Raw genomic sequence first — 20,912 nt, 5'->3', positions numbered from 1 at the left:
GGTATATCATTTTCATCTAACACAATCAAAGTTAATAACAGGTGTGGATGTTTTCAATTGCCTAATTTATAGCATGCCCAATTTTGTGATTTTGCGCTACGAAGGGATAACTTGAAATCAAATGAATTAGGTTACTGAAATAATCTAAAGAAAAATATGTGATAATCCGAGTGGTTATAAGAATTTAGGAATATCATGTGAATTAGTCCTCATGTGATGTCATTGTCAAACGCACAAGAGATGTTGCATATCTAGATTATTTATTGGTTGATCATAATGAAATATGAAAACATTCTTTCAACAACTCCAAGGCAATTCCATGTGTTGATGGAAACACTTACTCACTGCATTTTTCTATTATCAAGACACCTCCTGGTAACTCAACTGGTTGGGACTGCTCATGAGGTCTCCTAAATATCTGTTAGTGCTGAGTGACTAACCATTTTTTTTTTTTAACTAATTGATTTATGTTCGGTTAAATTATTTGAATTGCAATTCTTCATTTTTTTTCTGTGAGCTCAATGTGCAGTTTCTGTAGAGATAAATCAGATTAAGTCTGAACTGTACAATGTAGTAGGGAGTTGTAGTTTCCAACAGGCCAATATTCGATGTAGTTTAGCTCAGAAAACATGGTAATTAACTACAATGACCATAATCCATTGCGCACCCATTTAAACTTGTCTGGTCTGTGCTGAGCGGAAGAGAGAACGTGCAATCCCAAGCAGTTGCTTCAGGAGCCTGAAAATACATGATTTAAGTGATTAATAGTTGGTATTCAGCAGTCATAAAAGCATGCCTTATTTACCTTGAAGAACTAGTAAAATTGTGATTTTTGTCAGACAGCATAGGCAGCATCTCTATAGAGATGAGATGATAACTTGGAATGAAATAATACAAGTAATAAATTAAAACAAATGTTTTATTAAAGTAAAGTAACGTGAATAATTGAGGGTTAATAAGTGATATGCAGTAATGGGCAGTCACTACCATCATGGGATTTTTATTAATAGTTTTATTCAACCCACATAATGCATAGTGCATTTAATGTTACATTTTTTTAATCGAAACCAAAATTGAAAACAGAGATCATTTTTAAAATAGTCGAACCGAAACCGAACCAACCTCAAAAGGAACTAATCGCTCAGCACTAATATCTGTCCTTTAGGTGAAACTCTTGACTTCATGCATCACTTTTATTTTTAACCATAAGAGTTAGAGTAAAATGTCTCTTCTCACCACTTATGACCAATTTTCTACTCTGAAACGCTTGTGTATATGGCCCATGGTCCGCCATGCCCATTTAATCTGACCTCTTGCCAAAGAGGTTTTGAACCTCAATGTTTTTTGATCGAAGAGGCCAAACTGATCCTTAATCAGCACTCATACTCCTGAGAAGCTTGATACATAGGCAATTCCTTATTTTAGTAGGCTATTCAATTAAAATTGATTTTCAGTAAAATAACTCATGTCACACAAGAACCAAAATGAAGAGACAAAACCCCATAGTTCCCTATTGAGGGACTCACCTCCTACAGAGACTTACAGTCGCATTTTATAGCCTACAATAATAAACCTCTAAGAAAAAGAGGTTAAACAATGGCCTGATCCCCGGGGTGGTCTAGTGGTCTGAACCACCTCTAGAATCACATGTACTGTGTACAGCTGCAAGCATGGGTCTCTTCCTGCCTTCCTTTCATCTCTACCTCTTTATCTCTATCCTATCCAATAATCCCTTTTAACGCCAGAACGGTGTAGGTTACATGGTGACATTTGATTTATTATTTTTTGTTATGCATCACAAGTTTTTCTTCCTCTAGTCCACAGGCCAACTTTAGTTCCCATCTCTCTGCACTGTGTTACAGTTCAATCTCAACTGGGGGAATTCCTAGTTCCTCCTCCAAGCAGTCCCTTTTTCTATTTTTATGGGAACCAAGGGCTGGCCAGCCAGTCATCTGTTTCTCTATTCTCAGAACTGCATTGTACTGTATATTTGTATTGATTCAGAGGCTCCCTCCCACCCCTTCCCTTATTACTTGGAAGTGACTGCTTGGCTTAACTTGTAGAAAGACAGACACCGAGATAGATATGGCACAGAGGGTATGTAGAGAGCTCGTCATACACTAACGTCGTGTGTATCAGAAAGTCAAACAGAAGACAGAACACGATTTTCTTTGGATCAAAGTAGGCTTTTTCTTTCAACAGAGATCTGTCGTACAACATGGTTACAGTGACAATTTCAACAAGGACTGTGGGGACCGGTGTAACTTCAGATTCAGTGAGAAATGTAAACTGGTTAGTGATTCTCTCTATTGTATTATTATGTCAATGCTGTTCAATATTGTTACTAGTCGCCCTAACAGCTGATGGGACTGATCTCTATCCAATTTTATCCTGTGAATTAAAACCTCAGTAAAGGGGAGGGTTTTGATCATTTGTAGTTTATCCACATACTTGTATTGTTTGAGAGAGAGAACAGGAGAGAGAAAAAGATAGATTAAACAGTTGTGACATAAATTAGACTCAACAAGACAAAGATCAACCATTCACTTTACACTGGTCCGCAACATACATATCACGACACAGCGGGCTATGGCCTACAGTATGTGTTGTACATACTGTATGTCATTCCATGTAGGGCCTCCACAATCAGAAGCCCACCCTGGGCCTCATGTGACACACACCCTGTCTGATCACACACGTCTGCACGCTGTGACTCAGAGAGTGGCCTAGAGATATCCCTGACTCATTCATTCTCATGGGGGTTTGTTTTCTCTGCAAGTCTATTGTGAAATGCCATAGCAACTCTTTTTCCAGCAAATGGACAAGACATTTCACTGTCATTCCAGCTGGGATTTTGGGGGAGGGTTTTGAATCAGCCCTAGCAATGTCAATTCATTGTACTTTCAATGTACTCTCAATGGACATAAGCACCTAGATGTGCTGTCAAAGAGTAGAGGTATGTGTCTTTTTAAATGTCAACAGTGCTATGCTATTTCATATTAATATGTCTATCAAATAAAACAACAATAAAGTATGAAAACATTTCTTTCTGGCCCTTCTGGTGTACTACTTTCTGGTCTACTGTGTAAACCAACTAGGCCTACTTGATGCTGCATTAGTGATTTGCTTGATTTGCTGATGCTAATGAGCGTTTGGCCATGAGAACTGAATTCCATAGATGGTAGTCGCTCAGATAGACATCTATGGACTCAATTCTTCTTGCCTGGCAGCTACAATCAGCAACCAATCACCTATCAAGGACAACCGAGAAAAGGAAAGAAAAATAATGTTTATTTGATTTTGGTAAGATATTGCAACAATGTCTGGCCCCCTAAGCAAATTCATCTGAATTATCATAAAGTTGCTTTGTTCTTATTGTCAGCACACTGTCCCATTATTTTGAATTTGCATAAAAGAAGCAAACAAACACACACAGAACGTGACTCAGGTGGCACATCTTCTTCTTATTCGATGAGGTTTAACGGCGGTTGGGATACAATAAATGTTGCATTACTGCCACCTACTAGACTTAAGCAATAAGGCATGAGGGGGTGTGGTATATGGCCAATCGGAAAATATTCAGATCATTTGACTTTTTCCACATTTTGTTACGGTACAGCCGTATTCTGAAATGGATTAAATATATAAAAATCCTCAGCAATCTACACACAATACCCCATAATGACAAAGAGAAAACAGGTTTTTAAAAATATCTACAAATGTATTAAAAAAAAAAACATACCTTATTTACATAAGTATTCAGACCCTCACTATGAAACTCGCAATTGAGCTCAGGTGCATCCTGTTTCCATTGATCATCCTTGAGGTGTTTATATAACTTGATTGGAGTCCACCTATGGTAAATTGATTGGACATGATTTGATGATTTGGAAAGGCACACACCTGTCTATATAAGGTCCCACAGTTCATAGTGCATGTCAGAGCAAAAACCAAGCTATGAGGTCAAAGGAATTGTCCGTAGAGCTCAGAGACGGGATTGTTTCAAGGCACAGATCTTTGGAAGGGTACCAAAAAATGTCTGCAGCATTGAAGGTCCCCAAGAACTCAGTGGCCTCTGTCATTCTTAAATGGAAGATGTTTAGAACCACCAAGACTTCCTAGAGCTGGCCAAACTGAGCAATCAGGGGAGAAAGGCCTTGGTCAGGGAGGTGACCAAGAACCTGATGGTCACTCTGACAGAGCTCTAGAGTTCCTCTGTGGAGATGGGAGAACCTTCCAGAAGGACAACCATCTCTGCAGCACTCCACTAATTTAAGGAATCTCAAATATAAAATATATTTCGATTTGCTTAACACTAATTTGGTCACTACATGATACCATATGTATTTTTTCATAGTTTTGATGTCTTCACTATTATTCTACAATGTAGAAAATAGTAAAAATAAAGAAAAACCCTTGAACGAGTAGGTGTTCTAAAACTTTTGACCGGTAGTGTACATTCCATCCCTGCAGTACAGTTTATAACCATTTCTATAAATGCAAAAAAATCCAATCTTACTGAAACATATATCACTTGTTGGTTTATCCCTCTGTACTGGTACAGATCTACTACTCACACCACTCCTCTCAGGATCCCCCCTTTGGCCCATCTTTCTCTACTTTCTTCACTGCCTCAGCATATGACAACTTCTGCATTACTCTAAACGTAGAAACCTCAACCTGCCTCTCTCGCACGGGACATTTCTGATCCCCAGCCCCATGGGCACCTCTACAATTAACAAATACCACTACTGTCTCATGCCCTTCTGCACACTTCTCACACCTAGGAACCTCCAACCAACACACTGCTGTCACATGCCAATAAGCTTGACTATTCTTCTTTAACAAACCATCTCCCTTTTTTCCTGCCATTTTTAACCTATTCAAGCTCACCCTCTTCCTCCTTCTCTTCTCTCTCAAACCTCCTCTGCCTCTCTTTTCCCCTCCATTCCTCCATATTCCAAGTATAAATCTCCTTATAATACCCCACTTCTCCTGACATACAGTTGAAGTCGGAAGTTTACATACACCTTAGCAAATACATTTAAAGTCAGTTTTTCACAATTCCTGACATTTAATCAGAGTGAAAATTCACAGTTTTAGGTCAGTTAGGATCACCACTTAATTTTAAGAATGTGAAATGTCAGAATAATAGTAGAGAATTATTTATTTCAGGTTTTATTTATTTCATCACAAGTTTACATACACTCAATTAGTATTTGGTAGCATTGCCTTTAAATTGTTTAACTTGGGTCAAATGTTTCAGGTAGCCTTCCACAAGCTTCCCACAATAAGTTGGGTAAATTTTGGCCCATTCCTCCTGATGGAGCTGGTGTAACGGAGTCAGGTTTGTAGGCCTCCTTGCTCGCACATGCCTTTTCAGTTCTGCCCACACATTTTCTATAGGAATGAGGTCAGAGTTTGTGATGGCCACTCCAATACCTTGACATTGTTGTCCTTAAGCCATTTTGCCACAAGTTTGGAAGTATGCTTGGGGTCATTGTCGATTTGGAAGACCCATTTGCAACCAAGCTTTAACTTCCTGACTGATGTCTTGAGATGTTGCTTCACTATATCCACATAATTTTCCACATCATGATGCCATCTATTTTGTGAGGTGCACCAGTCCCTCCTGCAGCAAAGCACCTACACAACATGATTTTGCCACCCCCATGCTTCACGGTTGGGATGGTGTTCTTCAGCTTGCAAGCCTCCCCCTTTTTCCTCCAAACATAACGATGGTCATTATGGCCAAACAGTTCTATTTTTGTTCCATCAGACCAGAGGACATTTCTCCAAAAAGTACGATCTTTGTCCCCATGTGCAGTTGCAAACCGTAGTCTGCCGTTTTTATGGCGGTTTTGGAGGAGTGGCTTCTTTGTTGATGAGCGGCCTTTTAGGTTATGTCGATATGGGACTCGTTTTACTGTGGATATAGATACTTTTGTACCCGTTTCCTCCAGCATCTTCACAAGGTCCTTTGCTGTTGTTCTGGGATTGATTTGCACTTTTCCCTACCAAAGTACGTTCATCTCTAGGAGACAGAACACGTCTCCTTCCTGAGCGATATGACGGCTGCGTGGTTCCCATGGTGTTTATACTTGCATACTATTGTTTGTACAGATGAACTTGGTACCTTCAGGAATTTGGAGGTCTTGGCTGAGTTCTTTTGATTTTCCCATGATGTCAAGCGAAGAGGCACTGAGTTTGAAGGTAGGCCTTGAAATACATCCACAGGTACCTCTCCAAATGACTCAAATTATGCCAATTAGCCTATCAGAAGCTTCTAAAGCCATGATCATTTTCTGGAATTTTCCAAGCTGTTTAAAGGTACAGTCGACTTAGTGTATGTAAACTTCTGACCCACTGAAATTGTGATACAGGGAATTATAAGTGAAATAATCTGTCTGTAAACAATTGTTGGAAGAATGACTTGTGTCATGCACAAAGTAGATGTCCTAACCGACTTGCCAAAACTATAGTTTGTTAACAAGAAATGTGTGGAGTGGTTGAAAAACGAGTTTTAATGACTCCAACTTAAGTGTATGTAAACTCCAGACTTCAACGGTACATCTTGTTCTTGTCTTGTCAAGGGACGCCATTTAACCGGCTGTCACAATCTCCGTACATGAGCCCCTCGGGATGTAGTGCTCATATAGGTGGGCGCTTTAAACCTAAAGGGGAATTTAGAGATACTGGGCATAAAGACGAGATGCTTGTGTCTCCGCATTAACAATCATATTCGTTGTCAACTGAAGTCTGTTAAGAGCCCGCCTATTGCTCTCTTTGGATTGGTGGATACATCTCGTTATTTTAATACATTTTTGAATATTCGATGTATTGACGTCAGCAGCCTGTATTCAATAGAGAGGGAGACGCTAGTCAGTTCAATTCAAGGGGCTTTATTGGAATTGGAAACATATGTTTACATTGCCAAAGCAAGTGATATAGATAATAAACAAAAGTGAAATAAACACTAAACATTACACTCAGAAAAGTTCCAAGAGAATAAAGACATTTCAAATGTCATATTATGTATACATAGAGTGTTGTAATGATGTGCAAATAGTTAAAGTACAAAATGGAAAATAAATAAACATACATATAGGTTGTATTTACAATGGTGTTGTTCTCCACTGGTTGCCCTTGTGGCAACAGGTCACAAATCTTGCTGCTGTGATGGCACACTGTGGTATTTCACCCAATAGATATGGGAGTTTATCAAAATGTGATTTGTTTTCGAATTATCTGTGTAATCTGAGGGAAATATGTGTCTATGGTCATACATTTGGCAGGAGGTTAGGAAGTGCAGCTCCGATATTAAGCGCTTTTCCGCAAAATTGCCGGGATGTCACGTGCATCACACTTATACCAGTACACTCGTAATCACCTTAGCATTGCGAAACATCTATCGTATAAAATAAGCCTCACGTATCAAAATAGCGATTCATTGTATCTTGACTCAATTCAACACACTCAGTCTTCCCCATACAAAACTGGTAACATGCTTAACGTGGACCCATTTTGGGCGGAGTAGACCCTCTCGCTAGCCTCTTCCTCTCTTGGGAAACCCCTGTTCGTGATCAGCCCAGAGGGCGTGGCTGATTAGAGTCATTTTTGTGTGACGTGTACTAATGGACCGCAAACTGTGGCTTGTATTGATTAGAAAGGTTTCCAATTAGTTTCCGATTCTTCATTTAATGATAATGGTAAGTACATTTTCCATTTTGTTAGGGGATTGATCTAACCACAGGTCTAGCTAGTTAACTCGCTGGTTTAGTGGTTAGCCTACGCTAGCTACCAGCTATCGACCTGTCTTTGTACGTCTCGACGACAGCTGATGCAGCGAATACAGCTAACGGTAGCTATCTAACCTGTAGAACGACTGGACAAATCTGATACCGGGCCGCAACTATATATTGTCTAGCTAGCTATCTATATGTGTATAGCTAACTAGATTTATGTGTGTGTGTGTGTAATAGCAATAGCTCCCTTTACTGCATCTAATTCCTGTAAGCCACCCAGTATTGTTATACACGTTCCTAATGAAAGCTGCTGTGTGTGTCAAGTGGGAGAGAACACTTGGCTGCCTATTCCCAGAGGTCTATTCGCTCATCAGCCCAGCCCCAGAGATCAAGTATCAGACCACAGTCCCACGCACTTTCACAGTATCTAACACAGAAGAACTAGCTGTGTAGAGTAGAGTACACAACACGTGCACAGCCCTCTGCCAGCCCACCTGCTCTCTCTGCCAAGAAGCCTCTCCAGTCTTAGCAGGCAGACGAGAGAGCTGCCCTGGCATCCACTAGAACTAGAGTTGTCCCTAGTTAGAGGTGTGCTGAACTATACTGTACACAAACTACTTTGCTACCTGTTCCCAGAAGATTAAATGAGCTGAGATGAGTGAGATGGGAATCACATTGTGAGATGTGATACAATACAGTGCGGAGAAGCGAGTCGTTCCGCTCCACTGCATGGATCTGATGGGACCAGACACAGCTCGCATTTGCTCTACTCGTAGGCCTATTTGTTGACATTTGGCCTGATCAGAACTCTGTGTGCAATTTCTCTGCTGAGAACCTGTTGGAGAAAAAATGATTTGGGTAGTGCTGGGCCATGGCTTGTGTGGTGTAGCAGCTAACAGGCAGGTGTGGAGCCAGAGCCTAGGCATTATTAACACCAAAAAAGATTCCATTGGATGCCACATGTGAGACTTGTGTTCTGAAGGCTGAATCATGCTGGATCGTAGCGGGGAACCTCTATGCTTCACTTCAGATGTCAAAACTACAGTAGTAGTAGTAAAGAGAATGCAAAGAGTGTGCAAAGCTGTCATCAAGGCAAAGGGTGGTTATTTGAAGAATCTGAAATGTAAAATAAATGTTGATTTGTTTAATACTTTTTTGGTTACTACATGATTCTATGTGTGTTATTTAATAGTTTTAATGTCTTCACTATTATTCTACAATGTAGATAATAGTAAAAATAAAGATAAACCCTTGAATGAGTAGGTGTTCTAAAACTTTTGACCGGTAGTGTAGTTACCAATAAAATGGTCTGATGGTGAAGTGGACGTCAGAAACAGACTCCATGAGGGTGGTATGAGGGCCCGACGTCCACAGGTGGGGGTTGTGCTTACAGCCCAACACGTGCAGGATGTTTGGCATTTGCCAGAGAACACCAAGATTGGAAAATTCGCCACTGGCACCCTGTGCTCTTCACAGATAAAAGCAGGGTCACACTGAGCACATGTGACAGACGTGACAGAGTCTGGAGACGCCGTGGAGAACGTTCTGCTGCCTGCAACATCCTCCAGCATGACCGGTTTGGCGATGGGTCAGTCATGGTGTGGGGTGGCATTTCTTTGTGGGGCCGCACAGCCCTCCATGTGCTCGCCAGAGGTAGCCTGACTGCCATTAGGTACCGAGATGAGATCCTCAGACCCCTTGTGAGACCATATGCTGACACATGCACATTTGTGGCCTGCTGGAGGTCATTTTGCAGGGCTCTGGCAGTGCTCCTCCTTGCACAAAGGCGGAGGTAGCGGTCCTACTGCTGGGTTGTTGCCCTCCTACGGCCTCCTCCACGTCTCCTGATGTACTGGCCTGTCTCCTGGTAGTGCCTCCATGCTCTGGACACTACGCTGACAGACACTGCAAACCTTCTTGCCACAGCTCGCATTGATGTGCCATCCTGGATGAGCTGCACTACCTAAGCCACTTGTGTGGGTTGTAGACTCCGTCTCATGCTACCACTAGAGTGAAAGCACCGCCAGCATTCAAAAGTGACCAAAACATCAGCCAGGAAGCATAGGAACTGAGAAGTGGTCTGTGGTCACCACCTGCAGAACCACTGCTTTATTGGGGGTGTCTTGCTAATTGCCTATAATTTCCACCTTTTGTCTATTCCATTTGCACAACAGCATGTGAAATTTATTGTCAATCAGTGTTGCTTCCTAAGTGGACAGTTTGATTTCACAGAAGTGTGATTGACTTGGAGTTACATTGTGTTGTTTAAGTGTTCCCTTTATTTTTTTGAGCAGTGTATATATACTGAACAAAAATATAAACACAACATGCAACTAGGGTTGCACATTTTGGGGAATATTCAGAGGTGGAAACTTTCCGTGGGAAATAATGGGAATTAATGGGAATATATGCAAATTAATATTCATACCATTTAAATGTAGATGTTTTTTGCATTGGATATATTTACCATAACTTATGGAGACAGAAACATAAACATTTTACTTCATGAGTAGATATACTTGCAAATGATTAAATCATTCCAATAGAAATAAAACAATTTAGGGACGAATTCAACTTTTAAATGAGTTGACTCTTCACATGGGATGATTTCACTGAACAACAAAAGAAAGGGAATATTGAATGGATTTGGTGGGATTTGGAGGATGATGGAGGCAACAGGGGAAAGAGCCTCAGATCCACAAAGTCCCTTCCACCAGGTGGCTGATGCGATATGTTGGCACGACTACCATATTGCATCTCCATCCCAAAGTCCTTGCTTGGAAGTGTACTTCGCCAGACTGCCAAGAACCTTGCCCTCATTCCGGCCAAGGTGGCGAGACACAGTAGGGATTGCACCATAGGCCTTGTTGATCTCTGCACCAGACAGGATGCTCTTGCCAGCATACTTGGGGTCCACCATGTACGCTGCGGCGTGTATGGGCTTCAGGCAGAAGTCTTCACGCTTTTTGATGTATTTCAGAACTGCAGTTTCCTCTGCTTGGAGCAACAGTGAAGTGGGCCATATGGATTTCTTCTCTTACATCTGCAAGCAGAGTTTGAACATCAGACAGAATGGCATTTTCTCTCTCAATCCGTGCAATGGCTACTGCTATAAGTTTCAGGAGTTTCAGGCTGCTTACCACTTTCTCCCAAAATACATCATCCAGTAGGATCCTCTTGATGGGGCTGTCCATATCAGCAGACTTTGATATGGCCATTTCTTGGAGAGACTCCTTCCCCTCTAGGAGACTGTTAAACATGATGACAACACCACCCCAACGGGTGTTGCTTGGCCATGTACAGATAAATAGTTAAGCAGTTAGATTAAATAACTCCTTTGTAAGATAAATGTTTTAAAATGAAACATGTATGGGAACTGGTGAATTAACACTCCTCAGTTAGCAGGCTCAAGCAAGCTAAAACCCACATGGTAGCAAAAACTGACTAGCAGAAATTGTTAACAAGTTAGAACTGATTTAAACACACTTTGCTGTAGGCTACTATTTACTAATTAACCAAAAATTATGTATGTCATATAAAATATATTCACCCCACCCAGTATTGTAATCAAAACTTACCAGAAGGCATGTAGTCCTTGGCTCAGACAGTGTAGTAGTGTGGGCTCAATCGCATCTCATTAGTGTGCAAGATCTTGAGAATCAAGAGTGCACTGCACATGTGATGGAAGAATGCACTGTGCATGCAGAGGGTTGCAATTCTATTGAATTGGGGATAGTTTCACCAAAATATTCCACAAGATCTAGAATTGCCTTATGTGTATCCCACAAAAAAAGGTTCACTGTTATAAGCTAACTTTTTAAAATGAATTTAAGCAACATTCCCAAAATTCCCGGGCTTAACTTCCCATGGGAAATTTCCGGGAAAATTCCAGAAATTTACTGGAAAGTTTCCAAACCTTTGCAACCCTACATTTGCAACCCTACACCCTACCTTTGCAACCCTACATACAACAATTTCAAAGATTTGACTGAGTTACAGTTCAAATAAGGAAATCGGTCTGTTGAAAGGGCACAGCCATAGGTGGGCCTGGGAGGGCATAGGGGAGCCAGGCCCAGCCAATCAGAATGTTTTTCCCCACAAAAGGGCACTATTACAGACAGAAATATGCCTCGGGACCCCTCAGAAGCCAGATGTGGAGGTCCTGGGCTGGCGTGGTTACACGTGGTCTGCTGTTGTGAGGCCGGTTGGATGCACTTTCCTCCGTTTGTCTTTGCCTCAAACCTGACTAGTCTCGTAGTCCCTGAAAAACATCCCCACCACATGATGCTGCCACCACCATGCTTCACCGTAGGGATGGTGCCAGGTTTCCACCAGAGGTGACGCTTGGCATTCAGGCCAAAGAGTTCAATCTTGGTTTCATCAGACCAGAGAATTTTGTTTCTCATGGTCTGAGAGTACAAACTTCTTACATTTTAAGAATGATGGAGGCCTCTATGTTCTTGGGGACTGTCAATGCTGCAGACATTTTTGGTACCCTTCCCCTGATCTGTGCCTCTACACAATCCTGTCTTGGAGCTCTACGGACAATTCCTTCGACCTCATGGCTTGGTTTTTGCTCTGACATGAACTGTCAGCTGTGGGACCTTATGTAGACAGGTGTGTGCCTTTCCAAATCATGTCCAATCAATTGAATTTACCACAGGTGGACTCCAGTAAAGTTGTAAAAACATCTCAAGGATGATCAATGGAAACAGGATGCACCTAAGGTCAATTTCTAGTCCAATAGCAAAGGGTCTGAATACTTTTAAATAAGGTATTTCTGTTTTTTTTTTATAAATTGGCAAACTTTTCAAAACTGTTTTTGCTTTGTCATTTTGGGGTGTTGTATGTAGATTGATGAGGAAATGTTTTTGTTTAATCAATTTGAGAATAAGGCTGTAATGTAACAAAATGTGGGGTCTGAATACTTTCCCGAATGCACTTTAAGTAAGCTGCGTTACTCTTGCTCCTTTGTGTCTATTCGCTAAAGCTGGCTCTTCTCCCACGCTGTACATTAACCTAGCCTAACCCACCTCACACCTCACACTTCACACATCCACATTTAGTCTGCCCTCCAAATGGTTGTTGACATGTTTCTTGTTTGCTCTGGTAGGAGTGGGTACGGTGGTGCCCCAGCCCCCTGGTCTGTGGGATGACTCGATGAGTGTGGCGGCGGGGAACGGAACAGCGGAGAGACCGAGTGAGAAGAATGGGCAGGAGGGGCTGTGACTGCAGGTTTGCTGTCCCCACTGCGGTCCTCTACGGCTCCCTGTCCCTGTTTGTCTCCATCCTACACAACGTCTTCCTGCTCTACTACGTGGAGACCTTTGTCTCCGTTTATAAGATCGACAAGCTCTCCTTTTGGGTCGGAGAGGTGAGTGACAGTTCCTGCCTTCAATGGATTATTGTAATATTTGTGGTTTGGACGCTTTCTGCTTTAGACAATGACAAAGGGGTTGGATAAAGCAGAAAGACTGATACCCTGGCTTTTTTCTGGGTTAGGATGTTTAACCATACTGCTATACTAACTCCTCCACCACTGACGCTCTGTCCCACACAGACAGTGTTCCTGATATGGAACAGCTTAAACGACCCTCTCTTCGGCTGGCTGAGTGACCGCTCCTTCCTCAGCTCCCCACAGTAAGACCTACTCTTTTCATCGTTTTCTCAAATCAATGGTGCACCTCTCTCTCGCTCTCCTTCAATCTCTACGTCTAGCTCTCTTTTTCACACTGTCTTGAAAGCACGGTTGGATAGCACAGTTAGTGAAAAGTGGTAGAAGTTTCTTTACCATTGCACTATACTTTTTTTCTCTCTCCCCTCTATCGTAGATCTGGCCCCCAGATCTCCAGCCCAGAGGTGGTACTGAAGCGGCTGGCTGCCCTCTCTAGGAATGGCCCCCTGTTCGCCCTCTCCTTCCTGGCTTTCTGGGTGTCATGGGCGCGGCCGGGCCTCCAGTTTCTGGTGTGCTTGTGCCTGTATGACGGCTTCCTCACCGTGGTGGACCTCAACCACAACGCCCTGCTGGCCGACCTGGCCGTGTCGGCCTACGACCGCACGCGCCTTAACTTCCACTGTTCTCTGTTCAGTGCCCTGGGCTCGCTCTCGGTCTTCCTGTCCTACTGCGTCTGGGACAAGGGCGACTTCTACTCGTTCCGGCTGTTCTGCGTAGCGCTGGCGGTCGTCTCGGCACTGGGCTTCACCGCCGTGTCGCGCCTGTTGAAGAGCCGCTTTCAGAAAGAGGCGCGCCTGAGACAGGACGAGGCGCTGCAACTCAAAGAGTAGGTGACATTATTATTCATCATGTATGCACTTGAGAAACACTTGGTTTACATTATGCACTGACAAGCAAGTGGTAACTGAATAACGACACCCGTTCTTGGTTTGCTTCCCACAACTCACCTTATGGCCTCAAATCAAGCGTTGAATCTTTCTACTCCTGTGGTGTCTATTCCAGCCTTGGCCAGGCATATTTCTTGCTAATGGGAATTTTAAAGAGACTGAAATGTGAGCAAATAGAATTGATGCACACTTTGCACACACTCATTCAGTCTGTTGTGCAGGTAGATAAACAGCAATACCTGCTTAGGTTACAGACTCAATCCTGTGTGTGTGTGTGTGTTTGATGTTACACTAGTTGTCATTTCACTAATCCCCCCTTCCCTCTCGCTCAGGTTGAGTATTGGCCAGAGCCCTCTAACCCAGCAGGAGAAGCCAGTCACTCTAGGAGAGTATCTAAGGCAGCTCTCCAAGCACAGAAACTTCATGTGGTTCGCCTCTATGAACCTTGTCCAGGTGTTTCACTGTCACTTCAACAACAACTTCTTCCCTCTGTTCCTGGAGCACCTCCTCTCTGACAGCATCTCTGCCTCCACCGGCTCCATTCTGCTGGGTAAGAGGAGTACTGCTTGGATATATGCACCATGACAAGGGAAGGGCCTCGAGTATAGAATGGGCTTAGTTTCATACCCTGGTCCCAGATCTGTTTGTGCCGTCTTGGCAATTTCTATGGCCGTTGTCACGTTTGGCCTGACAAGGACCGTAGGAGTTGGCAAGATGGCACAAACAGATCTGCGACTAGGCTATTCGTTTTGGTCTGTTTACATTTTACGGAAGGATTAGTTCTTAGAATGTGAGGAAACACAATTTATCACTTGTCTGCATGCATTTAATTAATGTGGCTTTTCAGTCCACGGTCACACTTTATTTGGCAAGTCTGGATTTTCCATCTGTATATGCTCAACAGATGGTCATACTTTCAACAATCTATCAGTTGATAAGCAACTGCTTGCTAAGATTAGGTTTAGGATAAGGGCTAAGGTTAGGGTTAGTACAGTAGATGGTTAGTTGAAATTTGCCTCAGTCGCTAGTGAGATAATCCATCTGTAGATGCTCTGCAGACTATCCAAATAAAGTGTTTCCCAGTCCACTAACAGCTGCTCTTGACAACTCTTCACAGGGATCTCCTACATAGCACCCCACCTGAACAACCTGTATTTCCTGACCCTGTGTCAGCGCTACGGGGTCTACGCGGTCATCCGCTGGCTGTTCCTGGTCAAGCTGGCTCTCAGTGTGGCCATGCTGTTGGCCGGGGCCGACCAGGTCTATCTGCTGTGCATCTTCATCGCCAGGTACTGACACACACACAAACCCACACACACACACACTTTCTTCCTTCAATTGAATACTGTGCACTAGCTGCTAATGTAAGATACTAACATCGTTTGCTAGGAATGTTAATAAGTAACACATTTGTATTTCATTTTACATATCAAGGTCATGTACTCAAGTCATGAAGAGTTATTTTCATATCAAGGACCCAATGTCATGTGTTTTTCCAATACTTGCCGAAGCTGAGCAAATCAATGAAGATTCCCAGCTTACCCAGCAGTTTTGTGTGGCTCTGTTTGTGTTGTACCTGGCTGGGTGTTGTGTGTCAGCCAACCAACCAATCCCTTTATCAACATGGGGCTGGCAGCGGCTGGGCGCAGCCTACCACTAGTCCCCTTGGCACAGTGCCATTGTTTTCGTAGACCGAAATGAGATAAAGTCATAGTGGAGGAGAGGCGTTTTTCTGTTGGTTTGGGCCTTTGTATAAATGCCTTGACCTTTTAGCCCAGGAGGGTTTTTTTCCCTTCTCCTTTTTTCCCCTTCTAAACTCCTGCTCGGGAAATTCGTTTGCATATTCCACATCGTTGTATATTAGCAGATCAAATCAAAATCATGTTTTATTTGTCACATGCCTCGTAAACAACAGGTGTACACTAACAGTGAAATGCTTACTTACGGGGCCTTCCCAACAACGCAGAGAGAAAAATAATAGAAAGATAGTAACACAAGGAATAAATACACAATGAGCAATGACAACATGGTTATTATATACACGGTGTACCAGAACCGAGTCGATGTGCAGGTGCAGGAGCACGAGGCAATTGAGGTAGACACACATACGGGCAAAGTGACTTGGCAACAGGATAGATAATAAGCAGCAGCGTACATTATATGAGTCAAAAGAGTTAGTGCAAGGAGGGGTGTCAATGCAGATAGTCCTGGTAGCTATTCAGTTAACTACACTGGACAGAAATATAAACGTAAAGTGTTGGTCCCATGTTTCATGAGCTGAAATAAAAGATCCACAATTTTCCGCACGCACTAAAAAGCTTATTTCTCTCATGTTGTACAGAAATGTTTTTTACATCCCTGTTAGTGAGTATTTATCCTTTGCCAAGATAATCTACCCACCTGTCAGGTGTGACATAGCACGAAGCTGATTAAAGAGCATGATCATTACAAAAATGTGCAGTTTTAGTCACACAACGTCTTGCAATTGGCATGCAGACTGCAGGAATGTCCACCAGCTATTGACAGATAATCTAATCTTTATTTTTCTACCATAAGTCGCCTCCAATGTTGTTTTAGAGAATTTGGCAGTACTGTGTGTCCAACTGGCCTCACAAATGCAGACAACGTGTAAGCATGCCAGCCCAGGACCTCCACATCCGGCTTCTTCACCTGCGGGAGGGATCGTCTGAGACCAGCCACCTGGACAGCTGATGAAACTGTGGGTTTGCACAACCTAAGAGTTTCTGTAAAAACTGTCAGAATCTGTCTCAGGAAAGCTCATCTACGTGCTTGTCATCCTTCACGGATGAATCCCGGTTTCAACTGTACCGGGCAGATGGCAGACAGTGTGTATGGCGCCGTGTGGGCAAGTGGTTTGCTGACGTCAACGTTGTGAACAGAGTGCCTCATTGTGGCTGTGGGGTTATGGCATGACCACAATGACCACAATTGCATTTGATCAATTTGGATGCACAGAGATACTGTGACAAGATCCTGAGGCCCATTGTCGTGCCATTCATCCGCCGCCATCACTTCAGGTTTCAGCATGATAATGCAGGGCCCCATGACACAAAGATCTGTACACAATTCCTGGAAGCTGAATATGTTCCTGTTCTTCCATGGCCGGCATACTCACCAGACATGTCACAAATTGAGCACGTTTGGGATGCTCTGGATTGACGTGTACAACAGCAGGTTCCAGTTCCCGCCAATATTCAGCAACTTCGCACAGCCATTGAAGAGGAGTGGGACAACATTCCACAGGCCACAATCAACAGCCTTATCAACTGTATGCGAATGTGTCATGCTGTATAAGGCAAATGGTGGTCACTCCAAATACTGACTTTTTGTCTGATCCACAACCCTACTTAAAAATAAAAAATAAAGGTATCTGTGAGCATCTGTATTCCCAGTCATGTGAAATTCATTTATTTCAATTGACTGATTTCCTCATATGAACTGTAACTCAGTAAAGTCTTTGAAATAGTTTCATGTTGCGTTTTTTAAATATTTTTGTTCAGTGTATTTAGCAGTCTTATGGCTTGGGGGCAGAAGCTGTTCAGGGTCTTGTTGGTTGTGGACTTGGTTCATCGGTACCGCTTGCCATGCGGTAGCAGAGAGAACAGTCTATGACTTGGGTGACTGGAGTCTCTTTCTTTTTTTTACGGCCTTCCTCTGACACCGCCTGGTATAGAGGTACTGGATGGCAGGGAGGTCAGCCCCAGTGACGTACTGGGCCGTACACACTACCCTCTGTAGAGCCTTGCGGTCGGATGCCAAGCAGTTGCCATACATAACAATGATCTAGCCAGTCAAGATGCTCTGTGGTGCAGCTGTAGAACTTTTTTGAAGATCTGAGGGTCAATGCTAAATCTTTTCAGCCTCCTGAGGAGGAAGATGTGTCATGCCTTCTTCATGACTGTGTTGGTGTGTGTGTGGGCCATGTTAATTCCTTGAAGCTCTCAACGCGCTCCACTACAGCCCCGTCGATGTGAATGGGGGTGTGCTCGGTCCTCTGTTTCCAGTAGTCCACTATCAGCTCCTTTTTGTCTTGCTGACGTTGAGGAAAAATTGGAAACGGTGTTGACAATACTTCAGTAATGGCTGAAACATGCTTATACTCTTGTGCTCCTTCTCCCCCCCCCCCCCCCCCAAGTAACCGGGTGTTTACAGAGGGTACCTGCAAGCTGTTGAACCTGGTCATCACAGACCTGGTGGATGAGGACTTTGTGGTGAACCAGCGCCAGCAGGCGGCGTCAGCGCTGCTCTTCGGTATGGTGGCCCTGGTAACCAAGCCTGGCCAGACCTTTGCTCCTCTCATCGGCACCTGGTTGCTGTGTGTCTACACAGGTATAAATTGGCAGAGGGGCGAAAGTACAAAAGTCTGTTTTAATAAAGGCTCCTCGAAAATGGAGGAGATGCTAGAATCAAACCAATTTCACTAACCTTCTCTAGGTGGATTCCCACGCATTCATGCCTGTTCTTTATTCTCAAGATCTCTTTCTTTATTTCCAGGCTATGATATCTTTGAGAGAAACTCCATACAGGACTCTGCGGCAGCATCCCCTGTCTCAGGCCAAGCAGGCTTCACTGTTCCACTTCGCCAGGGTTGTTTCTACCTGCTGGTGTTTGTGCCCATCTCCTGCGCCCTGCTGCAGCTACTGGCCTGGTCCCGCTTCACCCTCCACGGCCGCCGACTGCAGGGCGTCAAGGCCCAGAGGCAGGGAACCCAGCACAGCCACCTCATGGATGTCAAGGCCATCTGATCTGAGTCCAGCCCTTCCGCAACCTTCACTCAACTGCATAATGCTATACCACCATCTGCCACTGGGGTCAGCAGAATGGAACACTGGAGAACTGATTTAAATCCCACTGTCAGGGACAAAAATATACTGTGAGAATCTTGCCTTATTTTGATATTAAGAGGACAAAGACGATATGTATGAACTGATGACTAAATGATACAGCAGAGCCAATCAAAGAATAAGATTCCCATGCCCCTCTCTGGGACAGGGCGAGTAGACCATCCTAGGTTGAGGTGCAGCCTGGAATGCATTTCCATCCCCAAAGGAACACAGTGTCACCAACTTTGCTATTACAGTGTGGTTACCCATTTTTGTATTTTTCACCCCATGGCAAAATGTGTTAAATTGCTGTGTGAAGGAAAATATTAAGTATGAAAAAAAATGTGTGTATGTGCACATGAGTATAAAGCCTGATTTGCATGGACCTTGTGCTTTAAATGACAATTAGTGGTGAACCATCACCATGTTATTCTCTGTGTCTTTATGAAGGACTTCTAGCACTAATCTGCATGTTCAGAATTGTAAAAAGTCAAGCAACTATTTCTCTATTTGTTTTACCGTGACCAGATGGACTACTTCTACTAAAATAGCTGCCGTCTCCAGTATTCAACGGAATTGCCTCGTGTTTTCTCACGCATTGTTGTAACGTTTTCACGGTGACGTGTTTATCGTTTAGGTAGCTCGTACAAAACAAGGCCCTAAACAACTTCTGTTTACATGTGTACCCCAGTTCAGGAAAGAGATGTGTTTTTACACAGTGTACAAAACATTAGGAATATCTGCTCTTTCCATGAGACTGACCAGGTGAAAGCTATGATCCCTTATTGTCGTTAAATCCACTTCAATCAGTGTAGATGAAGGGTTAAAGAATAATTTTTTAAAGCCTTGAGACCATTGAGAAATGGATTGCGTATGTTTGCCATTCAGAGGGTGACTGGGCAAGGGAAAATATTTAAGTGCCTTTGAACAGTAGTAGTAGGTGCCAGGCGCACCGGTTTGAGTGTCAAGAACTGCAACGCTGCTGGGTTTTTCATGCTCAACAGTTTCCTGTGTTTATAAAGAGTGGTCCACCACGCAACGGACATCCAGCCAACTTGACACAACTGTGGGAAGCATCCATGTGGAACGCTTTCGACACCTTGTAGAGTCCGTGCCACGACGATTTGAGGCTGTTTTGAGGGCAAATGTGGGTGCTACGCAATATTAAGGGGTTCCTAATGTTTTGTACACTGTATATACTGTACCATGAAGAGAATTGAGAAACAAAGATTTGACTGAAAATGTGAAACTGTTGTGCCATGATGACCCAACTATATATGATCATCATGAAGAATACATTCCGTACTTTTTCCAAAGTTCCGTTTTGAATACCGCTGCTACATGGTTTTCTATGTGAACAGAGTATTAAGGAGTCTTAAATTCCATCATATTAGTATTACATATTTTTTTCTAAAGTATTGTGATAATTTGAAGACACCTTGAGGGTAGTGTTTTTTAATTAAGTGACTCAGGAATTGTAGTTTCAGCACCATGTGATTTACTTAGCCAGAATGGATAGCAGAGGTTTGATCTTATAAGACATCCTTACGGTATACAGCAGAGATGCCTGTATTTGCCAATTTTGTTATGGAATACTGTACAATGTTTCTGTCTGGTTGTACCCCTGCTCATTGTAGCATCGGCCATTTCCGACCATCTTTGTGACCTTTATTAAAGTGATCTCACTGCTTGTTGAATGTGTCTTGTTGCTCACGTTCACAGATGTGTTATGGTCTGTTAGGACAAGTCTAACTCGCAGCCTCGCACCAAACCCAGGAGCTCAGGTCTGTGTCCGGGCTACCTTCACTTACTAGACTAGGACAGGTGTAGTGTCTCACCTCAGGCATCTTAAACCTGATGACTTCTGCTTCTACACCGGCATTGCTTGCTGTTTGGGGTTTTAGGCTGGGTTTCTGTACAGCACTTCGAGATATTAGCTGATGTACGAAGGGCTATATAAAATAAACTTGGTTTGATGACT

At 43.2% G+C, this 20,912-nt stretch overlaps 1 protein-coding gene across 2 annotated transcripts; it reads left to right on the top strand.

Moving 5' to 3' along the window:
- The first annotated feature begins 2,169 nt into the window (after nucleotides 1-2,169).
- Nucleotides 2,170-20,628, top strand: LOC139541961 (transmembrane protein 180-like). Of its 2 annotated transcripts, none has more exons than XM_071346898.1 (8): nucleotides 2,170-2,292; nucleotides 12,859-13,119; nucleotides 13,306-13,385; nucleotides 13,577-14,026; nucleotides 14,420-14,637; nucleotides 15,205-15,376; nucleotides 18,244-18,437; nucleotides 18,603-20,628. In XM_071346898.1, exons 2-8 carry the CDS (start codon nucleotides 12,955-12,957, stop codon nucleotides 18,851-18,853), a joined length of 1,530 nt encoding a protein of 509 aa, XP_071202999.1. In that variant the 5' UTR covers nucleotides 2,170-2,292; nucleotides 12,859-12,954; the 3' UTR covers nucleotides 18,854-20,628. The 2 variants fall into 2 exon arrangements, with proteins under 2 accessions (XP_071202999.1, XP_071202998.1); XM_071346897.1 differs by lacking the exon at nucleotides 2,170-2,292 and adding an exon at nucleotides 7,578-7,709.
- Nucleotides 20,629-20,912: the final 284 nt, after the last annotated feature.

The sequence above is a fragment of the Salvelinus alpinus genome, chromosome 17 (genome assembly GCF_045679555.1).
Source record: "Salvelinus alpinus chromosome 17, SLU_Salpinus.1, whole genome shotgun sequence".
NCBI lineage: Eukaryota > Metazoa > Chordata > Actinopteri > Salmoniformes > Salmonidae > Salvelinus > Salvelinus alpinus.
Note: the sequence above shows the minus strand (reverse complement) of the source record. Positions and strands in the feature narration are given on the sequence as shown.

What these genes read in the sequence shown, in the direction of transcription:
- LOC139541961 (XM_071346898.1), top strand. Translation starts at nt 12,955, where the DNA reads ATGGGCAGGAGGGGCTGTGACTGCAGGTTTGCTGTCCCCACTGCGGTC. An exon ending in TCCTTCCTCAGCTCCCCACA is followed by an intron (nt 13,386 to 13,576) that starts GTAAGACCTACT and finishes CCTCTATCGTAG; the next exon opens with ATCTGGCCCCCAGATCTCCA. An exon ending in GTTGCTGTGTGTCTACACAG is followed by an intron (nt 18,438 to 18,602) that starts GTATAAATTGGC and finishes CTTTATTTCCAG; the next exon opens with GCTATGATATCTTTGAGAGA.